Source organism: Neofelis nebulosa, chromosome 3 (genome assembly GCF_028018385.1).
Source record: "Neofelis nebulosa isolate mNeoNeb1 chromosome 3, mNeoNeb1.pri, whole genome shotgun sequence".
NCBI lineage: Eukaryota > Metazoa > Chordata > Mammalia > Carnivora > Felidae > Neofelis > Neofelis nebulosa.
Window position 1 is genome coordinate 80912471 of NC_080784.1, and position 22715 is coordinate 80935185.

Sequence of the window (22715 nt, forward strand, 5' to 3'; positions counted from 1 at the left end):
ATCCCAGTTTATCCCTGTTGTCCGGCATAGTTTCACTCTTAAAAGCATCTTTAAATTTTTTTTACATTTATGAGAGACACAGCATGAGTGGGGGAGGGGCAGAGAAAGAGGGAGACACAGAAGCAGGCCCCAGGCTCTGAGCTGTCAGCACAGAGCCCAATGCGGGGCTCGAACCCATGAACCCTGAGATCAATATCTGAGCCAAATTCAGACGCTCAACTGACTGAGCCACCCAGGCGTCCCCTACTCTTAAAAGCATCTTGATAGGGACTATATATGGTCTCTCTACCTCTAAGGCAGGGTTTCTCAGCCTCAGCACAAGTAACTTTAAGCTGGATCATTTCTTGTTGTAGCAGGCTATCCTGTGCTTGCAGGACGTAAAGCAGCAAGGCATCACTGCCCTCTCCTCACTAGATGCCAGTAGCACTTCCCAGTTATGACAACCAAAAATATCTCCAAGGGAGTAGATTCATCCCTTTGAGAACAACTCCTCTCAGGAAAAGGAGTCACTGTTCTCTGCAATTACCAGGCAATAAGAAAGACGCAAGACTCGGGGCGCCTGGGTGGCTCAGTCGGTTAAGCGTCTGACTTCAGCTCAGGTCATGATCTCGCGGTCCAGGAGCTCGAGCCCTGGGTCAGGCTCTGTGCTGACAGCAAGCTTTGGATTCTCTGTCTCTCTCTCTGCCCCTCCTCCGCTTGTGCTCTCTCAGAAATAAATTTTTAAAAATTTTTTTAATTAAAAAAAAAAGACGCAAGCCTTAAGCTCTCATCACCGTGCAAGAGCGCCAATCTCAGGGTGGAGCCAACTGAAGGAAATGCTAGAGATGCAAAGACAGACATGTCACTGTGGGAACCCCTGGATTCAGGTGCACCTAAGCAAGCCCTCTTCCTCAGACTTCGCTCATAGGAGCCAAGAAATCCTTTTGCTTCAACTAATTTTAATCGGGTTTCTCTCACTTGCAACTGAAGGAAGTGAATGAGGATGTAACACACGTTTTATGTCAAAAATTCGAACTGTCAAGAAAGGAAAAGGGCGCAGATTAATTCTGAACCCTATCTTGTGCTTTCCACAAAAAGAGGACACCAACTCTAGCTCTAGGGATACAAGTGGGGAACTTCCCCACTGAACTCCTAGTCTCTCCCTTTGAAGAGCCTGAAAGCCTCTGCCCTTCATCTCCAGGCAGTGGTTTCCAGCCAGTGCAGCCAGGGCTAAAGGGAAGAGGGGTGCCATCTGCACACCCCTGCATCTGAAGAGTTACAGTAATCGTAAGCATTTCTTTCTTCCGGAGATCGTTTCTTAAACTTGTTAGAACCTAAGTAGTTAGCCAGGAAAGAGGAAGGAGAGATCTTTTGAGCTCGCTGATAGTTTAATACATTCTAAATTCTCACAGGCTCTTTTCCTCCTCCTCTCTTGGACAAATCTAAATCTAAAGGCCTAAAGTCCCTTCTCAGATGTTGCCAGAGGCATTTTCTTCTCTGTCAACATCCAAAGGGAACCATCATGATTCCATGGAGATAAAAACAGAAAAATCAGCAGTGTTTTCATTTACTTCTTAAAAAAAAAAAGAAAAAAGTGTTTTCATTTACTTCTTAAAAAAAAAAAAAAAAAGATTGAAGACTGTTTGAATAAAGTATTCAACTTTAAGTGCCAACACAATAAAGTCTGGAATAGAGGCACTTTCTTAATGTCCTAGTGATTGTTTATCCAGACATCTTATTCCCACCATTTCTCCCTACCTCCAATTACCTATTCTCAGTTTAACATCCAGATTCCATCCACTCCCCTCATTTCAAACAGACTGTGAAACAAAAGTCTTACAAGTCATGTATTATTTATTAACCAAAGAATGTGGTGGGGAAGAAATTAAAACACAATTAACTATGGAAAACTATCTTGCCACCCACCTCACAGAGAAAATAAATCTACTGGTAAGAACATCCTCAATGTCCTGACACAAATCTCCAAATGTGCCTGAGTGTGCACCCATCTTCTCCACCCCTTCTAGGAGTGAAGTAGATGAAGGGCGTGTCCCCCCTTCACCTGGAATCTGAATTCCATCTTCTACATTCAGAAATACTTTGTACTCTGAAATATTCCCAGAATATTCAATCCCTTCCTCTCCATTGGATACCTTCATTAGCAATGTCCAAATCTCACTCATTAACCAATACTTTGGGAGGCTCCTTTATTTTCCTCATACCCTCTGCAGTCAGGCTCCCATTCCTGCTGTGCCATAAGCTAATCTCCCAGTTATTACCAATGTCACCGTCCTTTTTTTTTTCCCCAGTAAAACTAACATGCAGTGTTATATTAGCTTCAGGTGTACAATATAGTGATTCAACACTTCTACAGATTACTCAGTGCTCTTTAGTACAAATGTACTTTTTTTTTTTAATGCTCTTTTATTTTGAGAGAGAGAGAGAGGAGAGAGCGAGCGTCCACGCACAGGGGAGAGGGGGAGAGAGAGTCCATGCTGCCAGCACAGAGCCCGATGCAGGGATCAATGTCACTAACCAAGAGATCAAGTCAGAAACAACCAACTGAGCCACCCAGGCACTCCAAGACAAGTGTACTCTTAATCCCCTTCACCTGCTTCACCCATCCCCACCCACACAGCCTCCCCCGCCCCCCCCCCCCCCCACAACACACACTCACCTCCTCTCTGGTAACTATCAGTTAGTTCTCTATAGTTGAGAGTCTCTTGTTTCATTTGACCAATGAACTGGCTTAATGCAATGTCACCTGTATTGCTAGAACTGGTCCTCTTTGTAAGGCGACCTTGTCTCCTCTCTCCTACTTTGTCTGTGACTTGTGCAACCCTAGCCAAATTTTCCACCTTCTCCACTTCTTCCCCCCACAATCATTACTGCTCTCAAATCTCCCCCTCAAGCTCTTCTACCCACCCTTTAACAGTTGTGTTCCCCAGGATTTGCCCAGCCACACTGCATTCTGCGTCTACATCTCTCTCCCAGCAGGTTTGCTATCCAGTTGCATGGTGTCATTTCCTACCTATATGCTGTGTCTCCAGAATCTTTGCCTCTAGCTTTATTCCTTGTTCTTGAAATACATACTCAAAAAAGGAAGCAAAGTACTGAATGTGTCCACTGGATAGCTGAGAAGCACCTCAGCTTCAACATATCCAATCCAAAAAATGTATCCTCTCTCCATAAAACCTGTTCCTCTAGCTGGACTACCTCAGTGAATAGCACTCAACTGCCCAGGGCAGGAACTGAGGAATCCTCCTGGGTGCCTCCTTCCTCAACCCCCACACCCAATCACCCACCAAAACTTGCAGCGTCTGTATCCTGACCCCTCCTAAAGAATCAGCCTCATCTGCTACCAGTCTCTGGCCTAGGTGAGTGACCTCCCAACCTCCAGTTTCCCTTTCCTCAAAGGCATTCTCAAAACCTCTGCCTGAGAAACTGTTCTAAAATGCAATTCCTATGATGCCAAAGTCCTCTGCTCAAAACGTTTCCATCACTCCCTACTGTGTTACAGATGAAGCCTGAAGTCCTTACCCTCCTTCACCTGGCCCTTCTCACTCCTGCCCCTGTTGGCTCTGCAGCCCCATTGCTCTCACTGGGCAGGAGCTGTGGCCTCTCTCCCTGGCTACCAGAGCTGTCCCTCCAGCCCTATAGCACAATATCTCTCCAGTCTCCAGGCCTCTGGCATGCATTTAACTGTGCTTGGAGAATCCTTCTTCCCTACCCTCAGCATGGAAAGCTCCTAGCTTTCCTTGTGGCCTCAGCTTAGAAGTTACTACTTTCTTGAAGTCTTTGACTCCCTAGATAGTCCTCTTAACTATGGCCATAGCATCCCAATCTTACTCAACAATATGAATGACAATGCTTAATTAATCCTCCATCTGCCCCACCGGAACTCTGACTTCTGCGTGGATACACAAGATCTCTGTTCACTGTTAAGCCTCTAGCAACTTGCCCACAATAGGTGGAGTTCAACGACTTGGGATGACACTTTGTCCCCACTGTCATGAAGTTATTATAGTGATAACTTTGTCCCTGCTGTCATGAATGAAGTTACTATAGTGATAACTGTGAAAAGATTTTTAATTTTTTTTCCTATGCTTAGCAAACACATACAGGGGTCACTATGACTCAGTTTTCAAAGTACTTTAGAAATAATTAACTACTTCTAGACACATTTATGGAGAAAAACCACTATCCACATTTTACACAAGAGGAAATCAAGGCACAGAGGAGTTAAACAAATTGCCCAAGGTTACACAGTAAATCTGACATCAAAGACCATGCTCTTCAATATTTTTGCTATGCTTCCTTTGACCTGCACTTCACAAAGAAAAACAAAACTATCTGTCACAGTGACAGAAGTACCATCTGCCAGATTCTGAAATAAAAGTAATGACAGGTCAATGACACTCCACTCCCTTGTACTTCTTTGGCTTTGTCCCCAACACTTTCAAGCAAAGAGCTTCAGTAATATGCTGGATTTCAACACATTATTACAGATGGTTTCTTCTCTTTAATAAATGAGAGGCCTATATTCAGCACTATACTTCAAAATATTGTTAACCTGAAAGAGGAAAAAACACGTGTTCACAGACTATTTCTACTATCTGTACTGGGTAAGCCACAACTGTGTCCAAGTTCAACCAAAGGAAGTCAGAATGGCGCTCTTTTGATGATGGGGACGATAATAACACCTACCATAGGCCAGGCACAGTTCTGAGATCCTTTAAAATGTAACATTAGGATTAAATCATACTACCCAGTAGGCAGAGTTCTTACGATCTCCATTTTACTAACAATGAAACGGAAAGTCAGGCACTGAGGGTCTAAGTGATTTGCCCAAAGTCTAGCAGTCTACACTGCTGATAAGTGGTGGAGCCAACTTTATAGTCAGAGATAAAAACACTCACCTTCTTAAAGAGTACTAAACAGCCTGTATTCAGACCTGAAGTGACATTACTCTGGCCAAACTGATTTCCTCCAGCCACACACCTCACCATGACTCGCTACCAGATGGTGATGGAATGCATACCTTGACACCCAAGGGCAGACAGTGCCCATGGGTGAACACGTCAACAAGGAAGGAGAAATCACACTCACCGTTGAAATATTAAGTAGCACAGGATTAACATCTTCCTCAGGAAACACAAGGAGGAAATTCTAGTTCAACCAGGGAGGCAGGCTTCCAGGGCAACAACACGGGTGTGATACCCGTGAAGCTTGAGACCTACATGTAAAGCGTCAGAGATTTGTGTGTGTGTGTGTGTGTGTGTGTGTGTGTGTGTGTAAAAGAGAAGGATGTCAAGCCTTCCTCATTACAAAAGCATCCCCTTGGCAAGTCTACAAATCATGTTCCTATATGAGGATAATCAAATACAGCAGGCTGTGGTTGCTGCTTGCTTTGTGTCCTGTCACAAAATACCAACCAATCCCTGCCTAAAAATCATGTTCATCTGACCTAACTAGACTGAAAGGTACCAGAGTTCTTAATGCACATCGTGTTTATGAATATTAACATCATTTTTTTCTTCTGATACCAATACAAGAAGTCTAACTTAATGAAGTGAAAAGACTTTAATTTTTGTTTGTTCTTGATTCAGACCAGCAACTGACACTTAAACTGGTTTCCTGTGATCATCCACACTAAGCTGATAATTTATCAAAAAAAATTTCACTAAGGGACTGCAAAATTCATGGGCACGTTACTTTAATTTTTTTTTTATTTATTTTGAGAGAGAGAGCATATGTATGCAAGTGGGAAGAGGGGCAGAGAGACAGGGAGAGAATCCCAAACAAGGCTCTGCACTGACAGTGCAGAGCCCGACGTGGGGCTTGAACTCATGAACTGTGAGATCATGATCTGAGCTGAAATCAAGAGTCAGATGTTTAACTAACTGAGCCACCCAGGTGCTTCTCATGGGAACATTATTTACAGATTGTTGTCAAAGCTACTGGTTTAAAGTTTTTAAAATTAATTACAATACTTTATCATTTCATACTACATAAATTCACTAATAAGTTGTGTAGCAATCAAAAAATGCATTAATATGATACATCACAGAACATCTCATGTTTTTATAGAGTATCTATAAAACGTAAATTAACAAAGTCTTTTTAAATGCCACTTGTAGGAAAAAGGTTGAACTAAATAAAATAGAGCTACTACATGTATCCACATGGATAAATCTCACTAATATGATAGGGGAGGGGGAGTTGCACATATAGTTTGAAAACCCTTATATAAAGTCTAAAAACATGCTATTATTTAGGAATTTGTACAGATATATTAAAGTGTCTGGGAATAATAAATGCTGGTTTGAGACAGTTGCTACCTCTTGGGGAGAAGGGATAGGTTGCTACTGGGGAGAGGCAGACAGGAACAATTTTTTCCCAACCTGTGAGGCTAATACAGAAATGTTTATTATGAGATTTTATATATATATACGTGTATATATATACACACACATATATATGCTCTTTACAGATACATTCTTCATATACATTTATGTAAATATATATGTGTGTAGCACAGTTTACATTTATTTATTTTGAGGGGGCCAGAGAGAGAAAGAGAGAGAGAACTCAAGAACACAAGCAGGGGAGGGGCAGAGAGAGGAAAAGAGAGAATCCTAAACAGGCTCCAGACAGTAAGCACAGAGACCAACGTGGGGCTCGAGCTCACAAACCATATCATGACCCGAGCCAAAATCAAAGGACGCTTAACCCACTGTGCCACCCAGGTGCCCCTCTATGGTATATAGTTTTAATGAGCTAAGAACAGAGCTATTCCCATATGCTTCTCCACTAACATTTACAACCACTTATATCTTAATGACAGAACATGTTACTTGAAAGACGATTCACACACAGTGTGTTTTCAATGAGTTAAGGACACAGCTATTCCTATATGTTTCTGCATATACATTTACAAAAACTTACATCTTAATGAAACAAGAAGTTAGTGGAAAAATGCAATATCACACTTGTAGTTATTATGAGATTCTCTGCATCTTTTTATATTTCTAAATTATTTCATAATTTTGGCAAAGCAAAAAATACTAATGCCAAAATATGAGAACAAAATGAAAATTTACTCTACCAAAGGGTGGAAGGAAGGAATGGGACACAAAGGAAGAAGGAAACTTGGGGGGGGGGGGGGCAGTAGAGATTAAGAGACAGAGACTGAGGGGAAAGAAATGATACTCTTTTAAGTAGAGATCTGAATCTAACTGATCCTAAATCAACAAATCTCTGAATGTCTATACTTCCTATACAAACAAGCAACCAGTTTTATTTACAATAATCATCCTACAGGGCCTTAAATTTTCTTTCAGTCATGGTCCTTGTACTGAGCTAATAAGAACTGTCTCCCAACTAGATCATGAAGTTTACACACATTCCAGATAACCAAGATTTATCATAATCACTTCCCCTAACACAAGACCGCAGTTACACCCCATTATGGAGACAGCTAATGATTGTGGTTAAGGGTTTTAGAGTCAGACAAAAGTGGGTTCACATTCCAGCTCCTCCACTGACAAATTATGTGATTTGAACAAGCTTTCACACTGTTCCTATTCACTGCGACATACAGTCAGCAATCACTTAGAGTACGATTTATGGTAACTTTGCAGACTACCCACCATTTTTATATCCTTCATAATTCTTGCCTCTTATGACCCAAAAAACAAACAAAACCGTAAGGTAGTCAAGAGCTATTAGAGTCACAGACTCAAAACAGCTTCTTTGGGGATTTGAGGATTCTTTCATAGATGACAGGATTACCTAATAGCTCTTAGGTACATCCCTCTTAGAGATGTCTCTGGCTGCCTTTTCTCATCTGGAATTTCTCATCGTGAATTTCCCTTAGCAAATACAAGCACTGTCCATTAGTTGTCAAGGTTTCCTGCAGGTTAAACACTAACATTAATGTCCTTTAAAAATATCACTGTAATTTTTAAGTATCTGAAGGCTCCATGAGATGTTATCATCTCAGTACCTGGAGCACAACTCTTTCTGTCACCTTCAACCACCCCCCCCCCCCATCAGTCCTCTGGACAGAGGCCTCCTGCTGACTGCTGGAGTCCCAGCTGCAGGTGGTTTGCTAGACTTACTGCAGCCTTACTGACACCTTCTACTTCACCTTCAAATGTTTGTGAACTGCAAATAAATTCTGGAGAATGTTTTCCCAAGATACCATTTAGCTTCGATTCATCAACTTACTTGCAAGACTTCAATATCCTGCACATTCAAACTTTAGAAGCCTTCCCAGAGTTTGTCAAATTTGTCTATCTTCTTGGTCACTGGTAATGAGGACATGAATGAATATACTCTTAGGGGTAATAAGCACTGAAAGGTTACCCAGTAGTCACTGGGCCAGAACAGATGTTTCTCAGGCAAGAAAAGGCCCTAATATTAAAACATGTGCCTACAATTTAAAGAATGACATCATACGTGTTAACATTTCACATCTGAATGCTTATTCTTAATGCTTTACATGTATTAACTTATTTAATCCAACTAGCATGCCTATACAGGGGATAGCATTATAATCTACATTTTATGGGTGACAAAACAGAGAAAAGCTAGGGGCACCTGGGTGGCTCTGTCAGTTGAGCTCATCGGACTCTTGATTTTGGATCAGGTCATGATCTCATGGTTGTAGGATTGAGCCCTACATCAGGTTCCATACTGGGTGTGGAGCCTACTTAAGATTCTCTCCATCTCCCTCTCCCCAGCTCACATGCGCTCTCAAAAAATAAATAAGCCAAACAACTTGATTAGGTTCCACCATCAGTGAGTGGTTGAGGTAAGATATGGACCCAGACAGACCAATACCATCAACTTGCACTCTTAATCTTCTATGCTACACTGTGTCATCAGCTATTTTAAAAATTAAAACACAAAATGCCTGTTTTCTCCTCTTCCAAAAGTCAACAATGCTCCCTGGTCCCCTCCAAAAAAATAAGCAAAAAAAAAAAAAAAAATGTGGTCAAAGGAACCCCAACAGATAAATAGGAGGACAGGGAAAACACAACATGTCTGTAAGATAATGAGCACACCGGATGACTGACCCATAAAACATTCTAAATGAACACAGATGGCTAGTGGAGAGCTCTAAACAGAGACTATTCTAAATGGAGTCAAGGACTACCTGCAGCAAATAAGGTATTTGAAGCTTTTAAAGGCTGTCTAGGTCCATTTCCTAGCTCCAGTCAGACAGTATTTTTATAGAAAGTCTACATGCATACTGGAGACCAGCCCACTGTAGTAAAACCCCAAGAGAGAGTTTAAGACTTACCCCAGGTGATGCCCTGATTTGTCGGGGGTCCATGGTGATTTCTTTGAGGCAAAAAATACCTGAATCTTCTTTTACATTCAGGGAAAAATAATATTTGTAACTTATCAACGTCTTCAATAACATTTTGTTTCTATACTTCTCTAAATTCCACTCAATTCCAGGATCAGCATGAAATTTAGAATCACATTTCTCCATCAATACTGGGACGTGAAGTGGCAGAAAACACAATTCAAACTGGCTTAGGTCATTTAACAATATATCCAGACCTGGGCTTTAGGCATAAAATAGTCTGTGGCTCCCACAGTGACATCAAAAACCCAGATGCAGTAAGCTGTCTGCTCCACACTCTTTACCTTGGCTCCACTCAGTCCTCCCAAGATGGTAGCAGCTCCAGGCCACACAACCAGATACCACAGAAGAGTAAAGAACCCTTTTGGTGAGTCTCCTCACACAAAAGGAAATCGTTTTCCCAGTCTCCAGCAGACTTCCTATCACGTCTCCATGACCAGAACTGAGAAACATCCTCATTCTGAAACCAGGTTACAAGCACAGAAAATAGGTTCACCATAACGGAGTTAAGAGTTCTGGGACCCTTAACCCTGAATGCATGTTTTTATCACTGCCCAGGTGATTCTAAAGGTCAGCTAAGATTGAAAAACACGGAGTTAGACTAATCTGCAGTGCCCTTAATCATCCTTCCCTGAGTCACCTGGGAAAAGGTAGAGACACCTGAACAAAATTCAAGCCAAAGAGAGAAAAGTAGTGTTGGCTGGGCAAACAATAGAGTCTGCCCAACACTTAAATGCACGTTTGCAAAACACTTTCACACCATTTTACTCAATCCTCAGGCTGGGCTTTCTGCAACAGTCCCGTTTTACAAATAAGGAAACTGAGGCTCAGGATTACGATGTGAAATTCTTTTAAGTCTTCCAAATTTCTATATGTTTCAATGCAATAGCAACTTGGGAAATTTCCCCCGAAAGGAATTATGGCATGAACTATCTGTCTGAAACATTAATGTAAAGAAAGCAAAAAAAGGGGCGCCTGGGTGGTTCAGTTGGTTAAGCATCCGACTTCAGCTCTGGTCACGATCTCACAGTCTGTGAGTTCAAGCCCCACGTAGGGCTCTGTGCTGACAGCTCAGCAGATTCTGTGTCTCCCACTCTCTGCCCCTCCCCCACTCACAGGGGCGCCCACACACGTACGCTCTTTCCAAAATGAATGTCAAGAAAGAAAGAAAACTCTGATGTTGTCCTGAAGTAAACAAAACATCAAGTAAATATTAAAGCAAATATTAAAATATCAAGGCCTAGGGGTGCCTGGGTGGCTCAGTCGGTTAAGCGTCGGACTTCAGCTCAGGTCACGATCTCGCGGTCCGTGAGTTTCAGCCCCTGGGCTGATGGCTCAGAGCCTGGAGCCTGCTTCTGATTCTGTGTCTCCCTCTCTCTCTGCCCCTTCCCCATTCATGCTGTCTCTCTCTGTCTCAAAAATAAAGGTTAAAAAAAAATTTTTTTTAATAAAAATAAAAAAATAAAATATCAAGGCCTAAAAAAAGTACTAAAACCGAGACTTGGAAGACTGAAATTCTAGTCCTGGCTGCCATCAGCACCCTTCTCCGGGTCTGTGATAAGAGCAGGTTCGCTCAGAGGGGCCCTACAGCTTAACTAACACACACCAAGAAAGCTAGACAATCTAACCTTACTAAAGAGCATTTTACATAACTATGTAAGTGCTTAATAACTGTAAGGACTGTTTGTTTAAAAAATATATCTTTTCCTCTAAAACAGAACAAGTTCTCCCAACACTGTCTAATGTAAACTTCGTGAGAAAAGCATACATAGCTCATTTCTATTTCTGGCAAATATGCTATACATTTGCATGAATCATAAGCATCTTAAACTATACAGATATCACGTGAAAGGCTTACAAGAAGAAAGACTGTATTAAGAGAGGACACTGGTTATTCTAGGAGAGGCGTGAAAAAGAAAAAGGACTAAAAAATCCATTTAAACAAAGACTCCATTGAATTGGGTGAATGATCTCCAAATGTACCACAGAAGTCAATGATCCCAGACTTCTCTCTGGAGCTCCCGCCTACCCCCACTGCTGTGTCCAAATCCGCCCTGCACACAGATGTCAAATTCTGTCTCGAAACCATCTCTTTCCCATTATGTCAGCCTTTTGCTGAACACCCTTCAGTGATTCTCCACAGGATAAAGTCCACATTCCTGACCTCACTTTTACGACCCTCCATAATCTGAAACTGACCTCTCCCTTTATCCCGTTCCAAGCTGGTCTCCTCATGGCCCTCAAACACTGTGGCGGTCTAGTTTCTTTTCAGCTGTTTTCAATCTGACCAAGTTCTACATGGTTTTATTCCTTAGTTAAAACAATGAGTTCCCAAACTCCCAAGTCACATGTCTTCATTCTGACCTACAACAAACTCTTGTTTCTGGCAAAGTTAGAATACTTGCTTGTCACTGAATTTTTAACCTTTCAATATGTGTGTCTGTGTATCCTTTGTTTCTTCAAGAATTTAGCACAATGGGGGGCACCTGGGTGGCTCAGTTAAGCGTCTGACTCTTGATCTCAGTTCAGGTCACGATCTCAAGGTTTAGTTTGTGAGCTCCAGCCCTGAGTCACTGACAGCACAGAGCCTACTTGGGATTCTCTCTGTTCCCTCTCCCTGCCACTCCCCTCCCCCCACTCACACACGAGCACCCTCTCTCTCACTCAAAACAAACTTAAACAAAATGGAATTTAGCACAATGCTACAGGTGTTCAAACATATTCCCTAGATTGAACTGAATTCAACTACAGGATGATAAACTCAAGGACAAGGGCCTTGGACTTATTACCTCTTCGAATCTCAATCCCAATATTTAATGAATCATAGATGTTAAATATTTGCTGATTGCCACCATCACTGAACCCAGCAGTAAGCCTTCAAGTCCCACAGAGCCACCTCCAACTTCTTTAAATATTTATGGAATATTCAAACATCAAGACATCAGAACTACATAAATCCAACAAGTATCTAGTGCACCCAGGAGACATCTTACAGGGCAATGAAAAACAGAAATCACTTAAACTCACAATTCTGAAAATGCACCAAATGCTATTTTTGCACAACAAAGTGTAAAACATCCGAAAATTTAATCAGTCTGACCTAGTTGATTGTTATTCTTTCTGCAGCAACTCCCTCCACCTCATGTCCTCCCTTCACTTCTTGGCTCTCAGATGTTATACACAAAGGCTCAACTGGTTGGGCAAACAGCTGACCTACACTGCAATTTCCAAACACTGCAGGACCTTACCAATGCCTCGAAGAAGTAGGACAAAAGAAACTGAACACAAAAGAATTAAGTGACCTGAGCAGCTGTCATGTAGCCAGGCCCTCACAGTAAAGGTGAATTAAACTCAGGTGCCCTGACTTAAGTCCTATTGTAGTCTTTGATGGGAACTAGAATTAAAATTTAAGGAGTGGGCTGGGCAAACACAGGGTCTTCCTAACTTGCCTAAAGCAAGTGAGCTAAAGCTGTAGTTTTTTTTTGCTGTCTTCTGGGAAAGAATTTAAGTTAATCAGGGGCACCTGGGTGGCTCAGTTGGTTAAGTGGCCAACTTCAGCTCAGGTCATGATCTTGTGGTACGTGATTTCAAGCCCCACATTGGGCTCTGTGCTGACAGCTCGGAGCCTGGAGCCTGGAGCCTGGAGCCTGGAGCCTGCAGCCTGCTTCATCGGATTCTGTGTCTCCCTCTCTCTGACCCTCCCCTGCTCCTACCTACCCAGTGTGTGTCTCTCTCTCCCAAAAGTAAACATTAAAAAAAAAAAAAAAAAGAATTTAAGTTAATCAAACACAATGAGGAAAAATATATACTTTCTGGGGGCTCTTACGATTATAAATTATGTTTCTTATGGTAAAGTACAAGAATCAAAAGGAGTAAGACACCAGTTCACAGAAAGTCTACATTCTGGGGAGGAAGGCTGACAGCTGGCCCCCCAGATGTACCAGCTGCTGCTGGGACACCAGACATGTGTCCTGTTGGCAGAAGAGGGAACATGCAGTCACATAAATAGCTTTCTACCAGTGGCCAAACTGGCTTTGCCATCTGCCTCTCCCCATACCAAAGCCTCCCCCCTCATCTTCCTAGCTCCAGAGGGAGCTGCTAAGGCCAGTAAGAGAGGAGAATGTACACTCCCCTGGCCACTGACCCAAGCCACAGAAAGGAGTCCTCTCCCTCACGTTCATTCACACATACACGTACACCCTGCCCTCTCCTCCCTCCTTCCTACATACTTACAGACTCTCCCTACTTCCCACCCAACACACATACCTAATCCCAAGGCACTGGACAAAAATCATCCAAATAAGCCCACACATCCCAAAGTGATGCCCAAGCTTCATTTTGCAACACGAACAAGGTCAGAGAACCAAAAGGAACCCTGGACATCATCCAAAGAAGTTGACTGACCTGCTCCCAAAATTACAGGGGTGGCTCACTAAATTCTTCCTATTAAAACTTAGTTCAACTCATTCGTTAAATGAATATTTACTGTTCCAGGCACTGTGCTGGGTTCTTGAGACAGTTTGTTCAGTAGGTTTTAATCTTAATGCAAAATTGGGGGGGGGGGGGGGGGGTGGTAGGGAAGAGGGTGATACAGGGTATTTTTCCCCAGAGTTGATATCTACAAACAAGTGTACAAGTGACTAATTCCCAAAACTGGGAATTACCGAATTGAGAAACTAGAGAAAAGATAAAGACCCCAGCAACACAGACTTGTAGAAGCTGGATACTGCCCTGTCCCCTGCCTGCTATCTTAAGAGGGCACTCAGCAGCATCCTCAGAAGGTCTATGGGCTACAGGTGTGGTCAGGCCACCCAGCTCCTCACTGGAGCTAATGCCGCCCCATATCCAACAGCATCACCAACTCGGTGTTTCAGCATGAATTTTAGCCTTTCTCCCTCCTAAAAAGAATCTCCTCGGATAATAGATATACTTACAGAGATCTATTTCTCCAGTGGCCATTTCGTAGTTTAAAAAAAAACAAAAACAAAAAACACACAGAGAAGAACCAGGGAGGTTGGCATGAAGCCTGACCAGGGTGAAATTCCCTATTTGCAGGCACTGCTGGTTCCAGCCAAAGAGTAGGCTGTCTGCTCCCCCTTACAAGCCGCAATCTTTGAACCCTCGCCGGCGCAGGAGGTCAAGAATGTGCGGAAAGCAGCACAAGGCCAGGTGGACTTTCTGGTTTGGCACAGGGAAGGACTCGGGACGAGATGGTCCGAAACGATCAGAAAATACCACGGTAAGAGTGTCGTTTCAGGGACTTTTGAAAAATTCAACACCCAGCAGGTTTTCAAAGAATCCCCAGAAAGTCCTCTGGAGAGGTCACGAGACAAGGCGAGTGAAACTGATGTTTCTGTTTCAGGAAAGACCGGGCAGCTTTTAGGGTGCAATCCAACCTGACCTCGGGCGGGCCGGGCAGGGAACGCAGGCACCAAGGGGTGCCGGGCTGCCGGCGGCGCGCTCCCACGCACGGCTCCCGGCTCTGGCCGCTGCCGAGGGCGAGGGGCGGGAAAGGGGACTCGCCGCCGGCTGCCTGCGGAGCCGGGCAGGAGGGAGCCCGGGGCCTCCCGGCTCCACCGGCGGCTGAGCTGGGGCGCGCGACTGCCCTTCGCGCTCCCGCAGAGGCTCCTGCCGGCCGCACCGCAGCTCGCCCGCGCCCAGGTCGCCGCTTACTTTTGGTCGCTGCGATGAGGTTCTTCCCGTCCTTGATGAGCTCCTTTATGAACTTGTTGGTCCTCTCCAGCTCCGCTTCGTGGGCGCGGATCCTCTCCCTGAACCACGGGCTGTCGAGGTAGCAGTCGCTGAACTCCAGGGGCTGCAGCCCCATGACTGCTGCGGTCCGCCACCCGCCCGCAGCGCCCTGCGGAGATCCGCGTCGGGCTTCGGGGCAGCGGCCAGGAAGTCCCGGAGAGGCGCGCGGCGAGCGCGGCGCGGACGTGTCCCTCGGAGCGGAGCCTGGCGGCCGAAGCGAGCGAGAACCGCGGCGCCCCAATCCCGGCAGCCCCCGCCGATGCCCGGGCGCCCGCGGCCCCGCCCCGCCCCGCAGACCCTCCCCGAGGCGCCAGCCGCCCCGCCCCGCCCCGCCCCGGGCGCCCGCCTCCGCTCGCCCCTTCTTTATCCGCCTTCCTTCTTCCTCCCTCCCTTCCCTTCTCTTCCTTTTTCCCCGGCAGCCTCTTCCTTCTCTTCCCCACGCGCAGTTGCCCCTCCTCTTCCTTCCGAGCCTCCTCCGATCTAGAATTTCGTCCCGCGCTTCTCCTCCACCCCCGGGGCGCGTGCCCATCCCTTTTTTCGGCTCCCCCACTTGGGATGACTTCCCGCGGGCTCCCGGATGCAGAGAACTCGACCTGGGCAAGGAAGGGGAGACTTAGTTGCAGTCTATAATCCCCGCTCTACCAGCGACTGCACGCAGAGGTCTGGCCTGCTAGGGGAAACGATGGACTCCTTGATCTCACTTATCCTGGGAGCGACCCTGAGCTGTGAAAGTTTCTCGCACGCAGGGCTCGCTTTTCCTTATTCCCGTTCCCCATCTGCAGTAAAATGCGTGCTGAATCTCCGCTTTAATTGAAAGCTTTACATGAGCAGGAAGAGTTTGGGGGCCGAAAGCTTCTATTACACCCTGCTGCGTATCCACACTGAACCGCTTGGAGGGAGGGAGAGGGGTGGCTAAACCACTGAAAAGTTGTCTCTGTTGTATTCAGCAGATTAAATTTGCTTGGGTAGGTGGAGATGATCTTTATTGTTCTAAAAATAACCGACGAAAACAAATGCCAGGTTTCACGAGGTGCGGGGGTGACGATCAAATGAGAATTTGTGTCAGCACACATGGAAAAGTATTTTGTGTTCTCTGGCAGAACTCGGATGTGTCTCCTAAAAAGCTAAGATATTTTAAGTTCCTGAAATGTATTTCCAAAAGAAATCAATTGTTCATTACAGTAACTTTTTATAATGGCAACTTACAATTTATTAAGCAATTATTATGTGCCAGGCACACACCAGGAACTCTGCGCACATTTTTTACAAGCTCACAACACATGTTTACATATATAGGTTTACTAAAGATGTTGCTTTCCACAAAGAAACTTCAAAGCTATTCTCTAAAACTTTCAGACTCAGCTCTAGGTAATTAAGAATCTGTTTGGACAGCATGTTGTAGGAGCCTAACCCTCAGGAAGAAGTTAAATAAGCCTCCTACTCAATGAGCTCCTTTGTTACAAAATAGCACCTCCAGCGTGGGGCTAACCCTCAGAAAAACAGATAAACATTATTACTTTAATGTCCATCCTCCAGAGAGTTCCAAATGTTTTACAAATAACGTTTAGGCATTGAAAGCTTCAGTTCCTACTAAAATCAGCAAGGGGCTGGATTCTTCAGAGAAGAGAATAAAAGAGGCAAATAGAAGGGGAAAGAGGCAAGAATAAAAGGGATGTAAACAAACAGTGAGGACCTGGCAAAACAAGACAAATTGACAGGCACTCAATCCTCTAGGCCATGGGGTGCCTGGGTGGCTCTCTTAAGCATCCGAATCTTGATTTCAGCTCAGGTTATGATCTCACAGTTCGTGAGTTTGAGCTGTGGAGCCTGCTTGGGATTCTCTTTCTGCCCCTTCCTGGCTTGCATTCTCTCTCACTCTCAAAACAAATAAAAATAAATATATTTTTTTAAATTCCTCTGGGCAAAACCCTAAACCTATCCTCATAAAGAGGCGCTGCTGATACTCCTCAATGCATCAAACATAAATTTAACATTTGAGCCAGCAATTGCACTCCCTAGGCATGTACCCAAAAGAAATGAAAGCATGTTTGCACAAATAAATACTTGTTCATAGTAGCATTGTTCATAATAACCAAAAAGTGGAATCAGCACTAATGTCCATCAACTGATGAATGGGTTGATAAACACAATGTGTGTATCCATACAGTGGAATATTAATCTACTAATGGAATATTAATAGAGAAAGATTAAGGACTGATGAATGCTACAACACAATGAACCTTCAAAACATAATGCTAAGTGAAAGAAGCCAGTCACAAAAAGCCACATATATTATTCAACTCATGTGAAATGTCCAGAACAGGGAAATCCATAAGAGACAGAAAGTAGATTAGTTATTGCCAGAGGCTGGATGGTGGGGTGGGGGTAGAATAAGGGTTTCCTTTGGGGATGATGAAAATAATTTAAACTTAGATTTTGGTAATGATTGTACAACTCTGTAACTCTACTAAAAATCATTAAATTGTATAATTTAAATGGGTGAATTTTTTTTGGTATGTGAAATACCTCAACTATAAAGTTTAAAAAGGAGGGTGGGGTGGGGGCTGCTCCAGGAGTGCCTCTTCTTCCTTACCACTTTCTACTTCCAGCCACAAAGACTCTGGTTCAATGTGGCCAGATATTTAGATATTTTGGAGCAAAACAATTATACAATTATACAATTGTTTAAAACAATTATACAACATCATGAAAATACTGTTACTTGTGTCTTTACACATACACACACACATACACACACATACACACACACACTCCCCAAAACAATTTAAACAGCAGGTGAATATAAATCTTAATTCAACGTTAAAAAAATTTTTTTTAAAAGGGGGCGCCTGGGTGGCTCAGTCGGTTAAGTGTCCGACTTCGGGTCAGGTCATGATCTCATGGTTCATGGGTTCGAGCCCCACGCCAGGCTCTGTGCAGACAGCTCAGAGCCTGGAGCCTGTTTCAGATCCCGTGTCTCCCTCTCTCTCTGCCCCTCTCCCACTCACACACTCTCTCTCTCCCTCAGGAATAAATAAACGTTAAAAAAAAGCTTTTTAAATCTTAATTCAATACTAAATAGCTCTACCAATGATCACCAAGAGTGGAAGGCCCTAATTAGTTTTATTCAGTTACACCTTGTACCTGGCCTGGTAGAAATGATCAGTAACTGTGGAATGAATGAGAAGTATGGCCAAGTAAGGGAAACCCTTATGGTACAATGGTACCATTTCTCCTAAAGAAATTTAGGAGCTCCAGGGCACCTGGGTGGCTTAGTCAAGCGTCCCACTTTGGCTCAGGTCATGATCTCGAGGTCTGTGAGTTCAGGCCCCGCGTCAGGCTCTGTGCTGACAGCTCAGAGCCTGGAGCTTGCTTCAGATTCTGTGTCTCCCTCTCTCTCTGCCCCTCCCTGCCTCAAAAATAAAAATAAGCATAAAAAAAAAAAAAGAAATTTAGGAGCTCCTAGTCAGCTTCCCTACTTAGTAGTTGTACCAGCTTGGCAAAGGAAAATCTCTAAATCTCAGGCTTACCATCCATGGCATGGAGACAATGATGCTGCAAGTGCAAGTTGGTTGAGAAAACTTAATAAAATTTTTGTTAATAGTAATTTTTGTTTTTGTAAAGCACCTGCTGAAAGCAAGAATGCTGATGGTCAGGAGGAGGCAGAGATGAAGATTACATTCCACCAGTATGTGAAAAATGGGGGGGGGGGGGGGGGGGCAGGGCAGGGAAACCTGTCCTCCTAAAATCATAGCATTAAACCATGTAAGACAGAATTCAAGGAAAGTGATCACAAAAGCAGATGCTCCAGAGTTCCTAGGCCCCAATTTTGTTCATTAATCAATTCATTCTTCCCACAAATATCTGTGAAGTTTCTATATATATTACAAACCATACTAGGTGTTGGTGGTACAGCAGAATACAAAACAGTGTCTATCCTCACTGTGCTTTTGTTCTCTAGAGGGAAATTGGCATGGTACCAAACAACAGCAACAACACAACAAAACAAAACACAAAACCACACACAAATATATATCTAATTTCAAATTAAAGTGCCATACAGTTAGAGTAAAGGATGTGTGAGAGATTCTAATTGAGAGCCTGATATAAATCAGGAGTAAGGTCAGGAAGACAATGACTTCTGGTCATTTAATCAGTGACCAGAAGAATCAGTAGGAGTTAACCATTAAACAGGGGGCTTTGAGAACAGAGTAGTCCAGGCAGAGAACCAGCCTCTGCTAGCCTCTGGAATGAGAAAGAGTCATACATTCAAGAGACTAAAAGAGGTTAGGCAGCTGAAGCACAGTCGTTGAGAGATACTGGCTCAGGCCAACACAGGTGGTGGAGGATAGGCAGAGGCCACAACACACAGAGCCTCATAGGCCATATGAGGATTTTGGATTGTACCATAATGCTATTGGGAGGCTTTGAAGAGTTTTCAGCATGATGATAATGTGATCTGGTTTGTGTTTTCTCTATAGCTCCTGTGTGGAGTCCAGAGGGAAGGCTTTTGGAGTTGTCTGGGCAAGAAATGGCATAGCTTCACCCTCTAAGTAACAGTGCAGAAATGAGGAGTGTCAAAGATGGCCCCCAGGCTCCTGTCATGATAGGTTAGATGGGTGGAGATAAACTTTACTGAACATTTCACTGAAAGGAAAACAGGGGATAAGAAGATGTGTTGACTGGGATGGGCAAAATCAATTTCAGCTTCAGACTCATTAAGCTCTAGGTGCCTAGGAGACATACAACTGTGTGTGTCAGGTAAGCATTTTTAGGCTTTGCTCGGTGCCTGGATTAGATAAGGATTTGAAACAATGCAAATTGGTCAGGTTCTAGTCTAGATAAAATAGAGGTTAATACAGATGAAACCTTCCCTTTATGTAGGTTCCTCTACATACCATGTTGTCTTCCCCCTGATGAGTAACAAAGTTGCCACCTATAAAGTTCAAATAAGGGTTCTACTCTATTCTTTGGATATGTTTCAGGGTGAGTCAGTTAAAATTAGGTCCAGACACATTATAACAGAAAATCCAAAATAACAGTAGTTTAGACCACAAGGAATTTATTTCTCTCTCATGTAAAAGAAGTCCAGAAGTAAATAGCCTAACGTGATTCCAGGGTCCCCAGGGAAGCACTGGGTTCCAATCCGTTTCACTTCATAATACAAGGTGGCTCCTACAGCTCCCTCTGTGAAGGAAGGGAAAGGATAAGAGTGCCTCCCCCCCAAACTGAGTCAGCACTGTTTTCAGCCTTCCTGCAGGTCTTAGACATTTTTGTTTTTTATATCATTAGCCAGAACCTAGTCACATGGCCACACTTCGCAGCAAGAGAAAAATATGGTCTTTTAAAAAAATGTTTATTTATTTTTGAAGGTGTGGGGTAGGGGCAGAGAGAGAGAGGGAGACGGGGCATCCAAAGGGAGCTCTGTGCTGAAAGCAGAGAGCCTGATATGGGGCTCAAACTCACAAGCCATGAGGTTTTTACCTGAGCCGAAGACAGAGGCTTAACCAACTGAGCCACCAGGCACTCCAAAAATGCGTGTTGAAAGAAACTGTATTTTCTTACAAAGAGAAAAAGGACAATAGATTTTGAGCAGGCACCTAGCAGTCTCTGCTGCAGGCTGACACCTATATGAGTGAGGTACATAAATTATTGCTATGGCGAAACACAAATGATATAATGAGAGGAAATATAAGATAAATCCTTGGGTGTCTTCCAAACTGTATTAGGCTGTTTTCTCTCACAAGTATGGGGGGAGGTGCCAAAATAGTATAAACAAGAAATTATTGGACCATATCACTAAAATCCTCCCTGAAGAGCGGGGACAGGCTTCTGTAGATTTATCACCACTCCAGCTCATTTGTCTGTGATTTTCTCAGCTCTGCCCCATGTGAGTATTGACTTCAGCCCTTTGGAAATTTCCTTTGTGAGAATCAAATGGCTTCACCGTTTCCAGATTTACCTAAAAACAATGCCACTTTCTACACTGGAAAGATGCCCCCCTATCACAACTACTTCAATCTGAGCATCAAGCCTGTTTAGAGCCCTGCCATGCCCTATCTCAGTTAAACCTGGAGGCTTTCCCTCAACTGGTCATTGAGGCAGAGGTGGGAGTAGTGCCAAATAGCTTGGGCCACCCAAGTGGAGCCACTCTTTGTGCTGGGGGTGACCAACGCAGGTGGCCAGCATCTAGTCCATCAGGGGCTGGAATGAAAAAGGCAGAGGGAGGTGAATTCTCTCTCTCTCTCTCTCTCTCTCTCTCTCTCTCTCTCTCTGAGTTGGGATGTCCATCTTCTCCTACCGTCAGACATTGGTGCTCCTGGGTCTCTCCCCTTCAGACTCGGACTGGGACTTACACCACTGGCTTTCTGGTTCTTCAGCTTGCAAATGCAAGATCATAGGACTTCTTGGGAGTGTATATAGAGACGCTTTGAGCTTAAGGTGGGTTGAGCCACTAAGATTCGAGGATGCTACACAACAGGTTTGTCAACTAGTAATCTATAAAATATAATGGTGATGGTTGAACAACAATGTGATTATACTTAATCCTGCTAAACTGTATGCTTAAAATAGCTAAAATGGTAGCTTTTATGTTATATGTATTTTACCACAATAAAAATAATACATCTATTTATACCACAGTAAAAACATATGTTTTTATACATCCCATTGGTTGGTTCTGTTTCTATGGGAAGCTCTAGTACACTCTGTGTCTTCCAGGAGTGCAGTGGGTACATGTATGTGCTGTGGAGAAACTATTACTCATGCCTCCAATGTTTACGAAGCACTCACTATATACCAGGGAGGACCCTAGAACTAGGAAGACAGTAGTGAACAAAACAAGCACTTTTGTGCAAGTGAACACTTTGTGCCTTCATGAATTAATAGTCTCCAGTCAGAGAGAAAGAACATATCGAATAATTACAAATATAAATATTAAATGAAATCACTGATAAGTGCTAGGAAAGAACTGTACATGATGCTATATGTAGTAGGAATATGGCCTTTTCTGAGATGTTAGTGAGGAATTAACAACTGAGCCCAGATCTGAAGGATGAGGAGTTCAATGGGTTCAGGTAACATGGATATGATCTAAAGTGGGGAAAAAACATGCCCAGTGAAAGCTTTGTCAAAGAGCTAGTTCAAGAAACTGAAAAAGGCCATGTGGCTGGAGCACTATGGGAAGGGATACAGTCCTTGAAGAGGGAGCGAGTGCCCATCCATCTGCATCTGCACCAGGCTTAGCTTCTTTCCCCCAGAACATTGAGCGTGGGTTTAGAAAACCCCCCCCCCAGGCTTTCCTGATTGTTTTTAGAGGATGCTCACCTTTTCCAGCACTTTGAGACATAACTTGGAAGAAATTGGGACCCCAAGAAAATACTAGAACTATTCCACTTACCTAATGTTATTCAGCAAATATTGAGTACCTGGAAAGAGCAAGGCACTGTGGAAACTTCTGCAAGGAATGCCAAGGTGAGACAGTTCCTAATCTCGAGGCATCTACAGTCTGGTGTACTCCAGCCATGGGGAATAAGCGACAGAGGGACAATGATAACACAAAGCACATTGCTGCTTAATCCAGCCAGCCTGGCAGCCTGGCTAAGAA

The 22715-nt window shown here is 43.7% G+C and overlaps 2 protein-coding genes across 4 annotated transcripts in view; one reads left to right on the forward strand and one right to left on the reverse strand.

Annotated features, from left to right (window-relative positions):
- ARHGAP10 (Rho GTPase activating protein 10) overlaps positions 1-15378 on the reverse strand; it is a 323616-nt gene extending 308238 nt beyond the window's left edge. For 2 of the 3 annotated variants that reach the window (XM_058721212.1, XM_058721210.1), the window contains exon 1: positions 15032-15377. In XM_058721212.1, the coding sequence (XP_058577195.1) occupies positions 15032-15185 (154 nt within the window). In that variant the 5' untranslated portion in view covers positions 15186-15377. Of the gene's footprint in view, positions 1-15031 lie in introns of all 3 variants that reach the window. The other variant, XM_058721211.1, reaches the window with a different exon arrangement.
- PRMT9 (protein arginine methyltransferase 9) overlaps positions 14577-22715 on the forward strand; it is a 94933-nt gene continuing 86794 nt past the window's right edge. Inside the window, exon 1 of the mRNA XM_058721217.1 lies at positions 14577-14597. The gene's annotated coding sequence lies outside the window, so the exon portion shown is untranslated. The remainder of the gene's footprint in view (positions 14598-22715) is intronic.